This window comes from Ahaetulla prasina, chromosome 2 (genome assembly GCF_028640845.1).
Source record: "Ahaetulla prasina isolate Xishuangbanna chromosome 2, ASM2864084v1, whole genome shotgun sequence".
Lineage (NCBI taxonomy): Eukaryota > Metazoa > Chordata > Lepidosauria > Squamata > Colubridae > Ahaetulla > Ahaetulla prasina.
In genome coordinates, this window is record NC_080540.1 from 100,391,362 (window position 1) to 100,411,764 (window position 20,403).

The window sequence follows — 20,403 nt, forward strand, 5'->3', positions numbered from 1 at the left end:
CTGGTTCAGTTTTGCAAAGGCTTATACACAAGTACAAAAGGAAGGAAGCATGCATGCAGCGGTCTAAAGGGCAATTTCTACAGCCTTCTTGGCTTCTGCTGTACTTATGCAAGGGGAAGAAATCTTTGGACTGTTTCACTTTCCTTTGGCACAAAATAAAAGGAGCACCTTCTGCAGATAAAATGATACTTCTGAATCCAACATTCAGTCTGAAGGAATATGTGCATTTTTCTCTGCAGTTCAAAGTCTTCTGGAAAGTCTACAGGAATTATAAACACAAGATACCATGCCTGCATAAGCACTCCTGTATGAAGTCACACAATTTTGTATTTTTGCTGTGTGAGATCTATTTGATCCAAGGTAGGTCATCAAAGCTCATCCCCTCCCCAGAGTATAGAAGGGCTAAAAACCTTGTGTCATAATATTGAACTCTATACCACCATGGAGAATTAAGATCCAATATACATTTTGAAACAAATAGTATGATTCTGGTGTTTCTAGGCAATGCCCATCACTTCAAATTCTATTCATAGGGATTATAACAACACATCTCGTTTTTCCATTCCCTGACTTATCCTTCTTTCCTGTCCTAATATGAAATGATGAATCTTAGAAGCTCTGTTTTTAAAGGTAGGTTGGCACTTGTTTCCATATTTGTGTTCATTTTATATTTCTCTAATTTCCCCCCCCCCCCTATCAAATGTACTTTTGGTTTAATCTGACTGGCAAGATTGGCATACTAATCATAAACATTTTCTTAGGAATCACTTCAACAGGTAGTAAAAGTTAAAATAAGGATGTTAGCCAGATAAGCTCTTCCTTACTTTAGCATTTCATCTCTCCAATGCCTGAATATATTCTATGAAAGACTATTCCTATCAATGACCTTGCGAAATGTTAGCATACCACATTCATATTTAGTGCTATCCAAATCATTTCCAGGTCAACATGATGTGACAAGGCACTGAAGAGACAGAAGTCATAATTTCCCCTGTTTTATTTGCAGTGCTGATTTCCCACAGCACAAAAAAGAATAGCCAAACAAAATCACATTTTGTTAAATGCTTATATATTTAAATGGCTTTTGTTTAAAATCATTTAGCACATTTAAACTGAAATTTTCTAAAATCAGCATTTCTATGTTTAAGAAATTCATAAATTCAACAAATATTTTACATAGAATAAAAGCCTCTTTCCAACCTAGACTTTGTCTTCACACAGACACAGGATACCTCACTTGTGTTGGTAAACCATCATCTCACACACACATATTTGTTAATCACACATTCCTAGCTTTCTTAAACTTTGCAGTGGGGGTGAAAATATTTAATACATGTCACTTTCCAACTATAATTTCTGGTATCCTCCTTGTGTGTTATCCTTCCAGGTGCATTTTTGAAAGTAAATACTGAAACCTGTTAGTGTTAACCAAAAACAGTCAAAATAGATTTTCAATAGTTTGCGTACTATTGTTAAAATATTCACTGATACTTAAGTAAATGGCTAAACAATTAAATGTTTACAAGCTTATTCAGTAGCACAGATTATGTGCCTGTTTCTGGGTATCTTGTAAATTATCACTTGAGCAGTAATATTTGGAACTGCTACGTGAATAGCACCTGAAGAGAAAATCATGCAGAATGCTGGCTTTACACAAAATGCTATTCCAACATGTGGTTTCTCTGGCTTAGTAGGCTTTGTAAACCCCTACAGGGATATCAAGAAAACATGGCTTGGTTTTGCTAAGTGAACCAAGCAAACTCTGGTCTATTCAATAAACCATGGTTAAGCAACTGGTGATGGAGAAAGCTATTTTCCCTGTGCGATAGTCAGAAGAGGATTATGTGAAACGGGCATCTACTCTGTGGTTTTTGCAACTGCATCTCAGGGCTAGCCAGCTGTTTTGAAAAATTTGCAGCAGCTGTTCACAGCTCCTAACTCTGGAACTGTACAGATACCATAAAGAAAAAAATTTCCTTTCATTACATTTTCTATTTTATTCCCAAGTACTGAATGCAGCGCCCAGGAGATTTTCATTTATAAGCCTCACATTTTTAAAGAGGATTAAGACAAGACAAAAATAGCTCAGGTAAAATCTCTTGTTTTACAAGGAGCAATTTTGTTGAATAATTAGAAATGTATTTGACTTTGTTCAAACTATGATCTATATTTACATATTGCTGGTACCTATATGCATTTTATTGCAAAATTGGTCTGTTTTGCTTTACTCAGAGAGAATATTTAAAAGTAATCACACAGGTTGATGGTGTGAACATATAGGCTAAGGCATACAGGAGCCCGCTATTTCATTTCTTCTTCTTCTGTGTGTTTTGTCTGTGTATGCGTGTGCTTGTGTATGTATATAGGGCTTTCATAAACCCACCCAGATTCTACAGATTCAATTGGGGAATGTGGGGAAACCAAACACATAGGTTGGATTATCATACTTAATTTCCAACCTCCCCCCCCCAATGGTTTAATGGATTTACATTTCTGCCCCAGGAGCTTCCATTGAATATGGATAAATTCATTTAGAACAATAAGGAAAAGAGAAATAACAGAAAGACATAATAAAATTAGAGTACCTCTTAGATACTGCAGCACAATGCTGTGAAGACTAATACTTCCAGACAAACCACATTTTTATGGGTTACCATATCAACACATTTGTGACCCCTAGAAAAAATATATGTGTCATGATAAAGCAATCTGTCATCTAAAAACCTTTCTTATGATACACTATACAAGCTATTATACAATAAGTTGATAAACTGTATTTAAAGCTGTATTAGCCCTTCCTTTTTTCTTCAAACACTATCAGATTCTATACATTTGAAAGTATTAATTAAACAAAATTGTATTAGTAACATATCATGTTATGATTGTTAATGCTTGTTAAGCGCTTATACCTCTTGTTTTATTTTGGCCACTCAAAATATTTTTTGTTTTGTTTTTAACATTTAGAGTGGCATAGTATTTTAAATTTACTGAAAATTCTTAAGGTGCTCAGAGGATGGGCTACTACAGCTTACAAATTGTTTAAAACAACAAGGAAAAAAAATCACAAGACATATATGGTTGTTTTATGGCACACTAGGAGTTTGATAGAGAAGGACTGGAGCTGTACAGAGACCAAGTACTATTCTAAAGCACAAAATCAGCAGTGGAATCTTGGTGTTCTTCAGATTGGTTCACTTGAGAGAGAGAGTGAAAAACGGAAGTGAAGCCATATACAAGGATTTTAATTTTCCATAAAAGTTTTTTCTTCTTCTTGTAGTTTGGTCTATTTTCTTTTCTGCATAAAGCTAAAAATCCTATCTGAATTAAAATCTTTTAAGAACCATTAGAAACATATACAGGGTAGAGGTACAATTATTTTGTAAATCCTGGTTTATATATATATATATGTATTTATATATAATGTATGTATATGTGTTTGTGTGTGCATGTATGTATGTGTATGTGTGTATGTGTGTATATCACCCATACACGCACAGAGAAATGTAGTCATCAATTTCTAACTTAAAATGGAGTCAGGTTTTGTATACATTTGCCTTCAATCCAGTGTGCAGTCTAACAACAGAAACTGGCTTTTTTCAGCTTGCTGAACTGGTTTATTGGGAATCAACATAGCTACTGCAAGAATAGGTGGGGTTTAGACTCCAGGGGACCTAATCCACTGGATATGCACTGCCCATCATATTAAGTTTGAAACTTTTCACCCTACTTTCCAGCAGTTCTGATCACATTTGAGGGAAGAGGTTTCCCTTTAGTATATACCAATTCTGAGATTCCAAGAGGTAAATTTGTTATTTGTTCTGAAAAATATGAATAGGCTACCAATACTGTTTTTTTTTTCTACATACATATTTTAAAAGAACAGGTTCTGCTATGTCTGAGAACAGATATGCCAATTTCTGTGCACATTGATTTTGGTATGCACATTATAGCTGCTCTGGATTGTGGCCACTGTATATATAATATACACTGATACACATTGGAGTACACACTTATATGGCAATAATTGTGTATGGAAAAAGTTAATTTCTCCATGTATAAGTAAACTTTTAAACAATAATGCATATTTTCCTGAAAGTTTCCTGATGGGCAATCAAGACTGATATTTTTAATGTCAATCCAGCCCAAGATTCTTACAATTATGGCTATTGCATTAAATGCAAATATCTAGGCTGCTTTAAAAAATGTTTGTGTTCATTAACACTTGTTTAAGACAAAGCTAGTTTTCTAGTAGCTCACAGAACATGCATGACCAATATCAAAAAATAAGCAATTCCAGTGTTCAGGTTAGATTTGGAATACATTTCAATCCCCATTCCCCACTGAAGAAGGCTCAATTATAGGCCAAATTTAGAAGGGTTATTAGGACAGTCATATTAGACAAGCCACCTTATATTCATATGATTATACTTGAAGTTCATTATCTAGAAGTCATTAAGCTATGAGCTGCCCCACTTTAAAAACAGCTGTACAATAGGCATCTTGAAGTTTTACAAAAATTATGTAAGAAAAAATGAGCAAGCTAGTCCACTGTATATAAAGGTAAAGGAAATTGCTAAAACCAGACAGTAATAGCTATAAAAGGCACAACTTCCCTTTTCTGATATACAGTTGTAAACTTTCCTCATGTTACATGCATAAATCAAAAATGCTACTTTAACTATACAAAACAATCTATACCAAAACAAAAATCTAGAAAAATTTAACCAGCCAACTGCAGAAACTCCTAGCAGAATGTTGACAATGCAGATTCCAAATTTGACAATGCTGCTTTTGATGCATTCTATACTGCCAGCATGATGGTATATATAGAGGAAAAATTCCAAGCCATACTTCTTTCTTTTTCTTTCTTGTATTCATTCAGTTGAGGTGTCTTCTGAAAGCTAGATCTTGGCCCTCTGTAAACCACATGTAGTGCATAATTACAAAACAAAACCAAAAATACCTAATATAGGTACAATAACAAAATTAACAAGTCTCTTAGTTTATAAAAAAAGAAGATATAATTTGACTTTTTTTTTTCTTAAGGCAACCTTTCTGTATTAAGGCAGTCATTTCTGATGAAATAGGAGCTTCTTGATATTCCCATTTGAATATTTTGGTAACTGATTGCTGATGATTTCTGCCAACATTTCTGGAAACTCAATACTCATGGATTTATCCAAAAATGTTTGGAAGCAAAAAGTTAGAAGATTCTCAACCACCTGTAAATGATAAGAAGGAAGGATGAAGCCAGCTTTCTCTGATGCTCTAAAATATTTTAAGAATATTTTACCCCTACATCTTTAATACAACAAAGATGTTCTGCTAGCTTTGAGTGCTTATGTAAAAGATAGTGTACACACATATTCAAACATAAGCACATGTGTACACACACAGAATAATAGCAAATAAGAAATGTGTTTATATTGAGGTACAAAATAAGATGATGAAAGAACGCTGCCTCAATTCAACTATTACATCAAACAAACACAATGCCCATTAAATACGGAAAGTTTGGACTGAATAGATTCATCATTTGTCTGCATTCTATTCTGCATTCCATATTCTCTGGGGGCAGCACATCAAGAATAGGGCAATTATTTAGGCATCATGCCAACAGTAATCAGAACAACATAGTTTATCAATCAACTTTAATTCTGGTATCCAATTAACTGGAAACCTCTTTACTTGAAATGCAAATTGTAAAATATAATATAGTAAATTCAGTTCAATGTAATGGTCGTAAGAAAATTCAAGAAATTTGCATTTCTACACATCCTAGCTTGTTACGTTGATAGGCAGAATAACATGCAATCTATATATATATATTTAAATAGCCTGCAGCTGGTATTCAACTTCTCAGCAGGGGACTGCTATTCAATAAGGTTATAATAGCTGGTATCAATAAATGTCTTATAGCTATGCTACATTTACTAATGCTGTGCATTTTAATTATTTTTATACTCACTGAAACAATTAAAACAGGGTAAGACTATGACCTTCCTATTCTTTCTTCAAGTAATTTAAATATCAATGCATACACATTCATCTGGCTTAAATTTTTCCATTACATTAAAACATCATCCTTGAACCAATGCTCTCCACATATTTACTGACTACCCTGATACAATACATAAATGCATATTAATAAATCTTACATCATGCATGGAGTCCAAAAGTTTTGTCAGTTGGTAAAATCGTTGCCAGTTCTGACTAGAGTTTCCTTCTCTCTTCACAATGGCTTTCCCCAACTCTTTGATGTATGTCATACGAATTTCATCAAAGAGAGCCTGACTCCTCAAGCCCTCCTTAGGAACTGGATTAAGATGACAGAATATTCAATTACATGCTACCATTTTACATTCACAATAACCAACGCAACACAAAAATGCCCTGACCTGGGCTAACTCAGTGATTATCAGCGAACAACTGCATGGATCATACATGCATAGTAGATTCATTCTCTCCCTAAAAAAACATTCATTATTGACCAACTTTATATATAGTTAAATACTCTGTAGCAATCTGTTCCAAATTACTGGTTCTCTCATTTTTATCCTTTCATTCAACAACATCTATGTTACTACTGTTACTTTGAAAAATGAATCTCTTTTTCAAAGAATCTCAACAAACCAGCTTCATTATGGGGCAGATTTACTGTCAGGCTCAATTCAATTACGCATTTATTTACAAAAGGAATGGGAAATTTATATTCAGTAAGATACGGTTGGACTTCTCCTGACACCTGACCTCTGGCTTGGACAATGGGAGTGGTTCAGATAATTTATTTTGAATTTTTTGTGCAATATAACAATCTGTCTCATCAATATGAAATATATTATATTGGCCATGGTCAAAATTCCACTTACAACAAAATTGACGTCATCTTAACAACCAAGCACGTTAATAATTTCTGAAAGTAAAATATTTTCTGCCTGGCAGAAATTCTGCAATCTTAATCATCAATCATAAAATAAACAATTTCAATACACTAGGAAATATATTTATAATGGATTCATTACTCATTCTTACTGATTATCCTTAGACTGGTAAGAATTGAGTGATGATAGAGAAAAAGCACAGCAAGTTCTATTTGGATTAAAACTAGGTTTCATATTTCCCAGATCACTGTTCAGTGATGAAGATGGAGTCACAATTTGCAAAATAGATCAAGATTAAAAAAAAAAAAAAAGCACTAAGGGGATAAATAATCACTTACTTGTCGAGAGAAGGAGCAATGTTTTCATGCAGAGATATTCTTCATAGGAAACCTGAAGCCGGGCTAACTCATTAGTAACCATCAGTAAACGTTTGCATTGATCATACATGCATGGTAGATTCATTCTCTGCCTGAAGAAAGAGCACACACACATCTGTATCAGATGTGATTTCTTTATGGAATCATTTTAACACCTCCTGAGTATCCCAGAAAGTTGAATAAGTTATATATCTTCAACCTTAATATTTTTTTTGAAGAAAATAGGACATATGGCAATGTACCAATTCTCTGTTCAACTAGTTTGGCTACCAACTATATACCATGTTTATAAGCTGTATTTACAAATGCCTCAAATAAGAATTAAGAGTAAATGTTTCAAATAGACTTTGGACAGCAACTTATATCAACTGGAACTTCTGGACTGCTATCAAGAGCAGGCTCACATCAAGCATCTTACAGTAATCTAAACTTGAAATGGCTAGAAGATTTAGTAACTGCAGCAAAAATAGACCCAAAAAGGTTCCTGCTGGCATACCAAATGAATCTGGAAAAAACCCTCATTATAACCGTCATTTGTTTCTTAAGGTGATAAACTGGGAGTAATCCTAATGAAGTAAACTTCAGAGAGAGTACAGATAATCTCATCCAGAACAAAGTGATTGCTCTATTTAGATTTCCCTTCCCGCCTCCCAACAATACTTCCATTTTGTCTGAATATTCAGAACAAAAAGATTGTGCCAGACTGTTAGGAGCCTGTATCAGAGCAAAAGCTAAAAAGAAAGATTTGTATCATATTTCAATTAGCTTACATCTTCCAAACATTATAGCATCACACATGTACTCTAAACAGAACATGACATAGCTTAAATTTCTCCATTTCTCAAAACTGTCTTGCAGTTCTTTGAAATACTGACCTTGGTTACCACCTTGGTTACCACCTTTAAAGCGCTCCATGGCTTAGGACCCGGGTACTTACGGGACCGCCTGATGTTACCTTATGCCTCCCACCGACCCGTACGCTCACACAGAGAGGGTCTTCTCAGGGTGCCGTCTGCCAAACAATGTCGGCTGGCGGCCCCCAGGGGCAGGGCCTTCTCTGTTGGAGCTCCTACGCTCTGGAACGAACTTCCCCCTGGCCTACGCCAAGTGCCTGATCTTCGGACCTTTCGCCGTGAGCTAAAAACACACTTATTTATTCAAGCGGGACTGGCTTAATAGTTTTATTAATTTTAATTGGGGTTTTATTATTTTAGGGTTTTAAATTTTTAATGTTGGCCATTTTGTAATATGCTTTGTTTTAAATTCTTTGTTTTAATTGTATATACACGGGTTTTTATCTTTTGGCTGTACACCGCCCTGAGTCCTTCGGGAGAAGGGCGGTATAAAAGTCTAATAAACATAAACATAAACATAAACACTAGTAGTCCTTAGTTACTAACTGCCTTGTTTAGCAACTATTCAAAGTTACAACAGTTGAAAAAACCACCAACTCTCCTATTTATAGCCATTGCAGTGTCCCTGTGTTCAACAACTGGGGACTTTTAAACGAGATGGTATTTTGACAGTCACAGCATCCTGCAGTCACGTAATCATCACTTGTATGCTTCACAATCAGCTTCTGACCAATAGCCAATAGAGAAACCGGCAGTAAAATTGCAAGTCATGGTCACATGATGACCACACTTAATGTATTTGCTTTAATGACAGTAGCAGAAGTTATACTGTAAGTTCAGTGCAGTCACATGAATTTTCACTTAGTGGCCACTGCCTTTAGCATTGCAGTTGCCAGTCCCAATTGCTGTTGGTAAGTGAGGCCTACCTGTATAATGATGGAGGAAGCAAAGAGAGGGGTCAAGGCACACAATATGCTGAGCCTTCTTAATGGCTATGCAGGTTGGAACTGCTGATGTAACTCTTAATTCTGAAGAATGGCAGTCCCTGAATGAGTAGATCATTTGCTCTTCTCATTTTTCTTGAAAGAACATCCACAACACTTCCATTCAGAAAAGAGCATCCCAAGTGAAAGAGGATTGTTAGGATTTAAAACATTTATTATGAGGAAATAGAACAACACTGCTACCCCCTTTATTCTAGATTACTCTAAGAATCTAGAATAAAGGGGGTAGCAGTGTTGTTCTATTTCCTCATAATAAATGTTTTAAATTACTTTTGCTTATATTTTAGTATGGAGAAAATCAACAAGTAAAGAAACTTTTTTTAAAAAAAAATTATTTTGTCACAACAGTATACACAAGCATCAACATAAAACAACACATCATAACTTATCTTTTCTTTTATGTACACTAAGAGCATATGCACCAAGACAAATTCCTTGTGTGTCCAATCACACTTGGCCAATAAAATCCTATCCTATCCTATCCTATCCTATCCTATCCTATCCTATCCTATCCTATCCTATCCTATCCTATCCTATTCTAATGAAAGGAAACAATAGGACAGGAACGATAGGTACTTTTGTGCTCTTATGCATGCCCCTTATAGTCCTCTTAGGAATGGGGTGAGGTCAATAGTAGACAGTTTTTGGTTGAAGTTTTTGGGATTTTGAGAAGAGACCACAGAGTCAGGTAGTGTGTTCCAAGAGTTAACAACTCTGTTACAAAAGTCATATTTTCTGCAATCAAGATTGAAGCGGTTAACATTAAGTTTAAATCCATTGTTTGCTCTTGTATTATTGCAATTGAAGCTGAAGTAGTCTTTAACAGGAAGGACATTGCAATAGATGATTTTGTGTGTTAAACACAGGTTTTGTCGGAGTTTGCGGAGTTCTAAGTTTTCTAATCCCAGGATTTCAAGTCTGGTGGTATAAGGTATTTTGTTGTTTTCAGAGGAGCGGAGAACTCTTCTTGTAAAATATTTCTGGATGCGTTCAATTGTATTAATGTCAGAGATGTGGTATGGGTTCCAGACAGGTGAGCTGTATTCAGGAATAGGTCTAGCAAATGTTTTGTATGCTCTGGTTAGTAGTGTAGAGTTTTTGGAAAAGAAGCTACGCAAAATTAGGTTTACAACTCTTAGAGCCTTTTTTGCTATGTAGTTGCAGTGGGCTTTGGCACTTAGATCATTTGATATGAAATCTCCAAGGTCTTTAACAGGGTGGGGGTCATCTGTAAGGTAATGTCTATCAAGCTTGTACTTAGTTTTTGGGTTGTTTTTTTCAATATGTAAGACTGAACATTTGCTGGTTGAGATTTGGAATTGCCAAGTTTTAGACCAATCGGATACAAAGTCAAGGCTTTTTGAAGGGTAGTAGTATTGTTGGTGGTGTTAAATAGTTTGACATCGTCAACAAAGAGAACACAATAACTTGAGATAAGGTCACAGAGATCATTTATGTATAGTATGAAGAGCGTTGGTCCAAGAATGCTGCCTTGAGGAACGCCACTTTTGACAGGAACAGGATTTGATAGAGCATTGCCAATTTTGACCACTTGTTGTCTGTTTTGACAGGAAAGCAGTTATCCAATTGTGAAGAAGTCCTGAAATGCCGTAGGATTTTAGTTTTAGGAGAAGTTTATCATGTACTACTGAGTCAAAATTTATCTTTCTTCTTTTCAAATTAAACTTAACACAGTTTAAAATGTTTATTCATTGCTAGCAAAATTGTGTTATGACCCTAAGATTACAGGAGATGTTTACTGGAAAAAAAATCTGCATTATCAATATTTTTCTCTTTTTTTCTTTTTAAAAATTACTGAAATATATTCTAAGCTTTAGTCTCCATTTTGTAAATTGTTCCAATATGGCTTATGAATTGGTCAATGGAAAGTAAAATTGATTCCTTTTTTTCGGTATCCATTTTTTGCCAATTACATTGCTATTTTTATATTATATCAAATCTGCAATGTCATTACAATTTCTCTTTTCCTTTTCTACAAACATTTGTTACTACATTAAAATATTACCAGATTTTCATGCAAACAACATTAAGAACAATATTCAAATCTGTTTGACCAAGTTTTAATTCCTTAAGAATCCCTAGTTTTTATTTATTTAAAGTTCTTAGCTGCCTCCATTTGAGGCAGTTTACAGATTCAATATATTATCACAAAACCCAGGAAAATGGGAAGTGACAAGCTATCTCAGACCTCTTATTTACATAAAAGAGATTGAAATAAGACGCCCATTAAGTTAAACATCACAGTGGTTGTTTAAGTCCAGATCGTTCTGATTCAAATTTTATGTAGCATGCCATTCTGGTTCCTTACCTATTCATATAGGCTACAGTATTACCTCCTCTCAGAAGAATTTCTGTTTCTCCAGTAAAACATTATTTTAACTAGCAGTCTATATGCAGTTCTGTGCCTTTTATAGTATAAGTTAATTACCTGAAAAATTATTTGATTAAGTAACAATTTTCAAGGTGCCAAGAAAACTAAAAATCGAATTGGCATTTGTTTTAAAGATAGCCAACTGTATCCTTTTCTATTTGAAAGTTATAATTAGTTACAGCAGCCTTCTTCCGGGAAGCAAAAGTCATTACAGCCACGTACACTGCTTCCAAGTACAATTCAAAATGTTGGTTGCAAAGCATTTCATGGCTCAAGACCAGGTATCTCCAGGACGAGTTTTTGGAAATTTATAAATATGGACAAGAAATGCAGACTCATTGCAAGATATGCATGATGCTTGTGTTACTGCCTGGGGAACACAAGCATTGTGCATAACTTGTAGGTTAACTGCAACTACATTTGTACATAAGTGTAAATTCATTGTGCTGCTGGAGAGGAATGTGGAGGGCTTCGAGGCACATTCAGCCATATTAAGATTCATCATGAAAGACAAATAGTTTCTGAGAAAGGCAAAGGGATGTCTATAAAAAGAACACAGGAAAGAGGTGGAAGGAGGAGCCCTGGGACAGGAGGGCTGACAGCATGTAATATCAATGACTAAGAAAGGCAGGAGGCGGTGCCCTGAGGGATGATTCACTTCTGAAGTTTTTCATTCAACATTCAAGCGAAAGGGAAGGAAAGGAAAGAAGCTTGGGCTTCCATAGATATGAGGAAACTAATGTCTGTCCTGAAGAGAAAAAGGCGTGTGGTGGTGATAAGTGTCTCAATGTTGAGAGGAATGGAGTTAGCAATTGTAGGAGAGATACTAGCTGAGCCATGGACAGGAGTCAAATAGGGACAGTCTAGAATCCCCACATGGGCACACAACAGCAAAGTTTGACACCCCTCCCCCCCCCAATGCAGTTGAACCTTATCTAGTCTCACTCAGGTGCAAACTATTAGTCTGAAAACTTTCCTGTGTATAGGCTTGAGTAATAAATTAATTACTTGAATTCTTCATGCGTGGACCTGGTTGTTTGAGCCTGACAGCAATCTGCAAATCAAACATGACATCAAAAGAAAAGTGCATTTTCTCCCAGGTCTGGGATATGATGAAGAGGCAAACTCAATTAGTTAAACGACTGATGGATCCCATCCTTCTATTTCACGGTGGAATAAATCATACTTAAGAAAGAGCCTAGAAATATTATCAAAAGACTATAAGGAGCTAGGCAGGAAGACAAAAGAATTTGGAGCTCAAGAGGTATTTTAATCCAACTGAAGATCATGGCCTAAGAATGGAACGGATGTCAATCACTTACTCAAGGAATGGTGTCAGCAAGAAAACTTTATACAGTGGAGCAACCTGCTATTTGGAGTCATGGATGCTCCATCATTGAGATTTTTCAAGGGGATGGTATGAGGACTGTTGTCCTGGATAAAGAGTTCAACTAGAAGTCCAAAGACCTTTCCAGCCTGATGATGGAATTAGTTCACCACAGGACTAACAATAATTAAGAATATATACAGACAATTGGGATTTGGATCAAGTATGATAATAGATCAATGCATAGCATTCAGTTCAACACCCACAAAACATGTTAGCTTAGCAATATAAAATCCCTACAACCTGCATAATTCTACATAAACTGATATGTTTTTTCAAGATTTAACATGTTTGAGCAAGAGACAATCATATGATTTTTTTAAAAAAGAAGACACTGTATAGGCTATAAAGACCAACAGCAGGAATTGGATTGAATAGATGTTTATCTAGCCTCTCCTTCATTATCTCCCGCAAAGAGAAACCATCTCCTTAAATAATTGCTTTGACTATCTTATAGTTAAGATGTTTCTTCTACAAATCAGTTGAAATTCACATTCTCATAACATATCCACTCTGGAATGAATTGAAAACAAATATTCTTGTACTTTGATCTATCTTCATACATTTCTAATCCCTGATGATCTTCATTACTTTCGCTAAACCTGCACCAATTTCTCTGAATCCTGTTAAAAGAATGATGCCAAGAACTAAACATATTTCTACAAGCGGATATGACACAAGTTGTAGCTGTGCAAATTATATGGAGAATACTTAGGCTGGGACAAGCCTATTTGAGTCACTTTTCAAACAGCTGAGGTAATCATATCCTCTTGAAACTTGGCATGGCTGTCTTAATGGTCTTCTCAGTTTATCTGCAGGTACAGAAAACAATTTTGCAAAAAATGATAGAGTAGACTCTTTGCCACCAATCCTTTTGAATGTCTTCTAGGAAAGTATAGATGACCTGAAAAGTATTTATGGCAAATCTTTAGGAAAGGGTGACTACCTCAAAAGAGTTAAGGTTTGCTTATGCTTCACTGTACTTTTGCACAGACTTATTCTCTTTTGAGTAAAAAGAACAAATTCAAAGCATGCTGTATGACAGAGAGCCAATTACTAGTTTTTAAGAAATTACAATTTAAATAATGCTTTATGCAAATATACATGGTTAGTGGTGAGGAAATATTAAGGAAATCCTTGATTTAACCCAGCCTTTTTTATTTCAGTTTAAATCAACTTGATTTAATCGAATTTATCCTGATTTTTTTAAAAAAAGTATTTAAGCTGTGCAGTTACTCAAGAGGCTGGGTGGTGTAGATAGCAAAGAATGTCTGTTGTGGAAGAGCTTGATGTTACCATGGAAAGCTTAGTTAGCTTTCAGAATAGGTTAAAACACACACAAACACATACACTGTGTTTAGGATCTTTTCATTTTTATTATTTTAGTATTAGCCCTATTTAAAATTTAATGCTTTGTCTTTCATTTTTAAATTTTATTTGCTGCCTTGAGTGCTTGCCTGGGTTGAAAGCAAAGTCAGTCAAATAAATAAATATCTGTAAGTTACTTCTGTTTTAAAACATTTTTTAAAACTTTGTAACATTCCTACTCTGTTACTCCGTTTTGATTAACAATATTAAAGGTGCTACTAATAATTATATTAAACATTATTTACTGAGGTATTCAGAAAGCTATTGAGGAAAGGCAATAAAATTTAATGCTCTTTACTATAATGAAAACAAAGATGTTAAAGTAAGATAAACGAATCTACTGTAAAAATGGATAAATCTGTTAATTTTAGTTTCAATATTTTCAAGGAGTTCTCCCCCATCCCATTTCTATGTTTTTTTTTAATTTGTTCTTTTTAAAGACTATACAGAAGTTCAAAACAATTTTTAGAACTTGGAGAAGAGCAAATTCCTTAATACCCAAGACTGCAAGACCTCCCTCTAGCAGTTGTGGCTATTATCTGCTAGCATACAGACTTCTACATTTTGAACCAGTTGTAGTTTCTGAGTACTCTTCAAAAATGACCTGTTGAAAAAGCATTGTAGGGACTTGGAGCTAGCAAAACAGGTGGTTGAGCTTATCTAAAGGGCCCTCCATCCACTCCAACCAAATTCATAGGCTGAAATAAACTCCATTTCACATGGCAAGACATTTCCCAATTACCACTTCAGAATTTTTCCATAAAGAAATAAGACTCGAGTGAATTAGAACTTTATTAGAGAAGTATTGTGCAAACATGTAACAGAGGCATGTGGTCAGATTTTTCTGTCCATCCTTCCATAGGAGGGAATGTGCTTCCTTGAATTGCACTGTATGTGTTTAGATGTAGTGGCCACCAAGTGAAGTGTGTGTGTGTGTGTGTGTGTGTGTGTGTGAGAGAGAGAGAGAGAGAGAGAGAGAGCAAGCGCAAAGATTACTGGTTCCTGCCATCCCATTCAGATAAAGTTCTCTTGTCTCATGCCTAACCCATCCCCCCCCCTTTTACCCCTTGTACAGCAGATTGCTTAAACAAGCTCTCTCTTCCTGAGCTTCTTTTCTCGAGAGCATAGTGCTTTCCTAAAAATGTGCTAACAAGATAACAAGCTCAGCTCTGTGAACTAACGGACTAGAATAGCAGGCTCACAGCAGCTGCCTGAAACTGACCAGACCTTAATCAGTTTGGTACTGAAGGTTTTTGTTGCAGTAAATGCACTCATTAGTCTGAAAATATTTTTAATTACTATTTATTACTGGTATATTTGTCAACAGTAGCTATCTGAGGTACTTGCTAAATGAGGATTACCTGTATTTTTTGTGTACAAAACTACCCAATCAACACAAGAACTTAGGTGGCTAACAGTCAACGGAACAAAAACAGTAACACATTGAAATAAATGCAGTAATGTATCATAATGTGCCTGGAATGAGCCCATAAAATTCACATCTGATCATCACACCAAGATGAACTAGTGTAGCATCCTGATCCAATATGTGTTGGAGAAGCTTCCTGTCCTCCAAATAAGGGTGACAAAAGCTCCAAACAGGAAGTGACAAAAGCATGAGTGACAATATGTATTTATCTCCCTCACTTTCATGGTTTAGGCTGTATAGCTATTTTTTGTGTGCAAAAAAAGGACCAAGCTCAAGAAGACCCAAACTGTCAGAAAAATTGCAGGTACCTCACATGCTAGTAAGATAAAGCTCAAGATTCTGTCATCCAAATTTCACCAAACCATAGAACAAGAACTACTAGATATACAAGTTAGATTCTGAAGAGGCAGAAGCACCCAAAGCCACATGGTGAACATCCAAACAGTAAAAGTAATAACTACTGATGCCAGAAGCAGTATTTAAGTTATTATTGACCAAATTCTGGAAAATGATGGTCAGTGGTTAGAAGTAATTAAACACCACCTAATTAAAAAACCCCACACAAAGTATTTTTAATGATATTACTTACTCATTAATGATCAAATCTGGAGCAAAACACAGTAGACTTCCATTAGACTGTTTATATGATCTCCATCCTAGAGCAAAAGCCATCAGAAACATCCACGAATACTGCAGTAGAGTCATCTGGTCATCTAGATGCAAGTTTCTGAAGCCTGTTTGAAAATAAAAATGGAGCCTCTAGACATTATAATTGAAGTACTGCTTACCCAAAGTATTGTTTTCATATTCATAATGGTTTCTTAAGAAATTACTTTGTTTAAAGGATTGTTTAAAAACCAAGAGTGGGGAACCTGCAGTCCTTTGCCTAATATAAAACATCCACTGAATAGACAAAGAGTGAATTCAGCCTTTTAAATAAGACCAATTATTCCTCTGATTTCTTGGGAGAAAGAAGGAAAGAAAGAAGAATGATGGTTAATATGAGGTTCCCACAGATTATTTTCAAGGTAATGCAAACTATGCCAAAAACAAAGTCACTCCTTTCCCCTCCTACCCCTTCAACTCTATATTAGGGATCATATCACTTACCTGGTATTGCCTTTGCCCATTTCACTGCAGCAACCACTTGTCTTCCACCTAACATATTGAGAGTTGACATTATGCGCCAAGTTGTGTCTGGTATTGTGCTGTCATAGCCTGAAAACATCACTTCCGGCTCAATGACTTCCAGTAGGGAAACTAGGGTAGGAGTCAGCTGTGGCAGTGTGGCAGGAACGATAGCTTTGTTTGTGGGATTTTCAGCAGTATCCCTTCCTGCAGGCACGCTGGATTGTTGAATTCCTTTTATTTTCTTTTTTGTCTTTCGTGCTAGAATGTTATTAGAAAAGAAAATTTTAAAAAAGCAAAAACATAAAAAAATATTCTGGACATTCAACATTCAACGGACATTCAACTGACTTAAAAATTTATTTGTATGAACAAAAGATGAAACCAGCAATTATATTTGAAAAGAAACACTGCATGGGGAGAATTAACAAAGCAAGAAACAAATAAAAATATTTTATGTCTAGCATTTTCAATAAGCTCTTCTAATCAAGCACGAATCAAGAAGAGGGCCGTGAAAATATTTGCAGATCCCTCGCATCCTGGACATAAACTGTTTCAACTCCTACCCTCAAAACGACGCTATAGAGCACTGCACACCAGAACAACTAGACACAAGAACAGTTTTTTCCCGAAGGCCATCACTCTGCTAAACAAATAATTCCCTCAACACTGTCAGACTATTTACTGAATCTGCACTACTATTAATCGTTTCATAGTTCCCATCACCAATCTCTTTCCACTTATGACTGTATGACTATAACTTGTTGCTGGCAATCCTTATGATTTATATTGATATATTGACCATCAATTGTGTTGTAAATGTTATACCTTGATGAACGTATCTTTTCTTTTATGTACACTGAGAGCATATGCACCAAGACAAATTCCTTGTGTGTCCAATCACACTTGGCCAATAAAATTCTATTCTATTCTATTCTATTCTATTCTATTCTATTCTATTCTATTCTATTCTATTCTATTCTATTCTAATAGTAAATAATTATGAAACAAAATGTAAGGGACAGTATAATCTAACAACATATATGCTGTAGAACTGGGCATCTTTTATTAAAGAATAAAATTTTGAAACATGAATTATACAAAACTGAAGACTCACTGCTGTAAAGTCAAAACTGAAAATTTTCTTTGTCAATTTATAATACTTTACTTAAACCATGGATAAAATGTGCTAGATACACTGCTTAAATTATTGCCTCACAAATAGTGGTCTGTAATTTGTAAAGCAATTATTTCATCAGTATGACTTGTCACTTTTTATCTACAGAATCCTAAAAACAGAATATTAATGCATGAAAGAATCATCTCTAACTAGACAATTAGATAGGAAGACAGAGCTCCAATTTTCTATATATGGTGGTGATGTAAATTATATCACAGGAATCACACTGGTATGCACATTTCCCTGATCTAATTATTTCCTCTACCTGGCTATCTGCCAAGCAACAAATACAAAAAGCGAAGAAATGGTCTTTATGTAGTTCCTATTATTATTCATTGTAAAAGGACCTGCTATTTATTTTGTAGTATCAAGAGTTTAAAGTACAAAAGGTCCAACTAATCATCATGACCACTATCATGATGACAATCATGACAACTCAGTAAGCTCAAACTGCCCAAGGAGCTGCTGATTCAGTTCTACAGAGGAATGATTGAGTCTGTCATTTGCACCTCTATAACTGTCTGGTTCAGTTCTGCAACCCAACAAGACAAACACAGACTTCAGAGGATAATTAGAACTGCAGAAAAAATAATTGCTACCAACCTGCCTTCCATTGAGGACCTGTATACTGCACGAATCAAAAAGAGGGCCGTGAAAATATTTACAGACCCCTCGCATCCTGGACATAAACTGTTTCAGCTCCTACCCTCAAAACGACGCTATAGAGCACTGCACACCAGAACAACTAGACACAAGAACAGTTTTTTCCCGAAGGCCATCACTCTGCTAAACAAATAATTCCATCAACACTGTCAAACTATTTACTGAATCTGCACTACTATTAATCGTTTCATAGTTCCCATCACCAATCTCTTTCCACTTATGACTGTATGACTGTAACTTGTTGCTGGCAATCCTTATGATTTATATTGATATATTGACCATCAATTGTGTTGTAAATGTTGTACCTTGATGAACGTATCTTTTCTTTTATGTACACTGAGAGCATATGCACCAAGACAAATTCCTTGTGTGTCCAATCACACTTGGCCAATAAAATTCTATTCTATTCTATTCTATTCTATTCTATTCTATTCTATTCTATTCTATTCTATTCTATTCTATTCTATTCTATTCTATTCTATTCTATTCTATTAATTAGATGCCACTCATTCAGGTTCAGCTTTTTCTCTGCATGAAAATACGATTACCATCTTGACCTCTCTTCAGTAATACTTTGAATTTCTTACAAATAATCTCTTTGATGACATACGCCCACTTTATTCAGAGTCAATGCTGTCTTCTTTCCTCAGATTTGGCAATTCCGTTTTTTTCCTATTTTAACATTTGCTTATGGTGCATATTCAAGGCACACAAGTTTCTTCTTACAGAGAAGAGTCAGTCTTTATTTGTTCTAGGGCTGCCTGACAAGAGTTTTCTTTTCATCCACAGTATTCTTACTATCCAAATACAGATTCTTAATTTGAAAGTATCTCATTCTTTCTCTTTTTCTGTTTCAGGATCCAGCTTTCACAATTGTACATTACTTCTAGAAAGATCATTTTTTAATTATTCTCCTCTCTCAGAACATTTTCTTTTCATGATCTTGCCTGAATTTGTCATAGCCTTCATTTTAAAATTAATTTCTATGCTTTCCAGCATGGGTTCCTTTATTCTTGAGGACAAGAAAATTAAAGCCAGTACTGTACCTACCTTCTCTTCTTTGTTATAGACCACATTGTCACTAAGCACACAGTACGATATTATTTTTTGTCATTTAATATTTAATATTACTTGTGAATTTTCAACAAGTTGTTCCAGTCTTACTACTTTCAACTAACAAAATAGTGTCTGCATATCCCCATTCTTACTGTTTTTTGAAACCAGCAGTTCTCTATTCCCTCTGGCAATTTCTTCTGATCCCATTCTTATAATTTATTCTCTGTGTAAGTTAAATAAATATGAGGGAAATATGCATCTTTGTTTCACTCCCACCCCTAATTTGAACCATTTCTCCAAATTAAGTACTTATAGGAGCTTCTTGTTTACTGTAAATATTCCTCACAAAAAATGTAAATGCATTCTGCCACACTCATTAGTCTTAAAACATTCTGCATTCTGGCTTCATCGACAGGGACCTGTTATAGTAAGTAATGCTATATTATCCATATTACATTAGCTAAGGCAGTCCTACATTTTCTGAAATCTGTTCATTATTTATTTATTTATCAAATGTCTACATCAGGGATGTTAAACTGGAGGCCCGCGGGCCGGATGTGTCACATGCAGGCCACGCCCACCCCAGGAAAATTAACATTGTGAAATGTCACAGGGATGGTAATGTGAAGCTGTGCGTTTGACACCCGTGGTCTACATTATCCATCTCACCTAAATGGGCAGCTT

The 20,403-nt window shown here is 35.3% G+C and overlaps 1 protein-coding gene across 2 annotated transcripts in view; it reads right to left on the reverse strand.

Annotated features, from left to right (window-relative positions):
* Positions 1 to 1,052: 1,052 nt before the first annotated feature.
* The window catches only part of NR3C1 (nuclear receptor subfamily 3 group C member 1), a 71,483-nt gene continuing 52,132 nt past the window's right edge, over positions 1,053 to 20,403 (reverse strand). For both annotated transcript variants that reach the window (XM_058171503.1, XM_058171504.1), the window contains 5 exons: positions 16,803 to 17,081; positions 16,282 to 16,426; positions 7,220 to 7,350; positions 6,159 to 6,316; positions 1,053 to 5,222 (listed from right to left, as the gene is read on the reverse strand). In XM_058171503.1, coding sequence (XP_058027486.1) covers positions 5,070 to 5,222; positions 6,159 to 6,316; positions 7,220 to 7,350; positions 16,282 to 16,426; positions 16,803 to 17,081 — 866 coding nt within the window. In that variant the 3' untranslated portion in view covers positions 1,053 to 5,069. The remainder of the gene's footprint in view (positions 5,223 to 6,158; positions 6,317 to 7,219; positions 7,351 to 16,281; positions 16,427 to 16,802; positions 17,082 to 20,403) is intronic.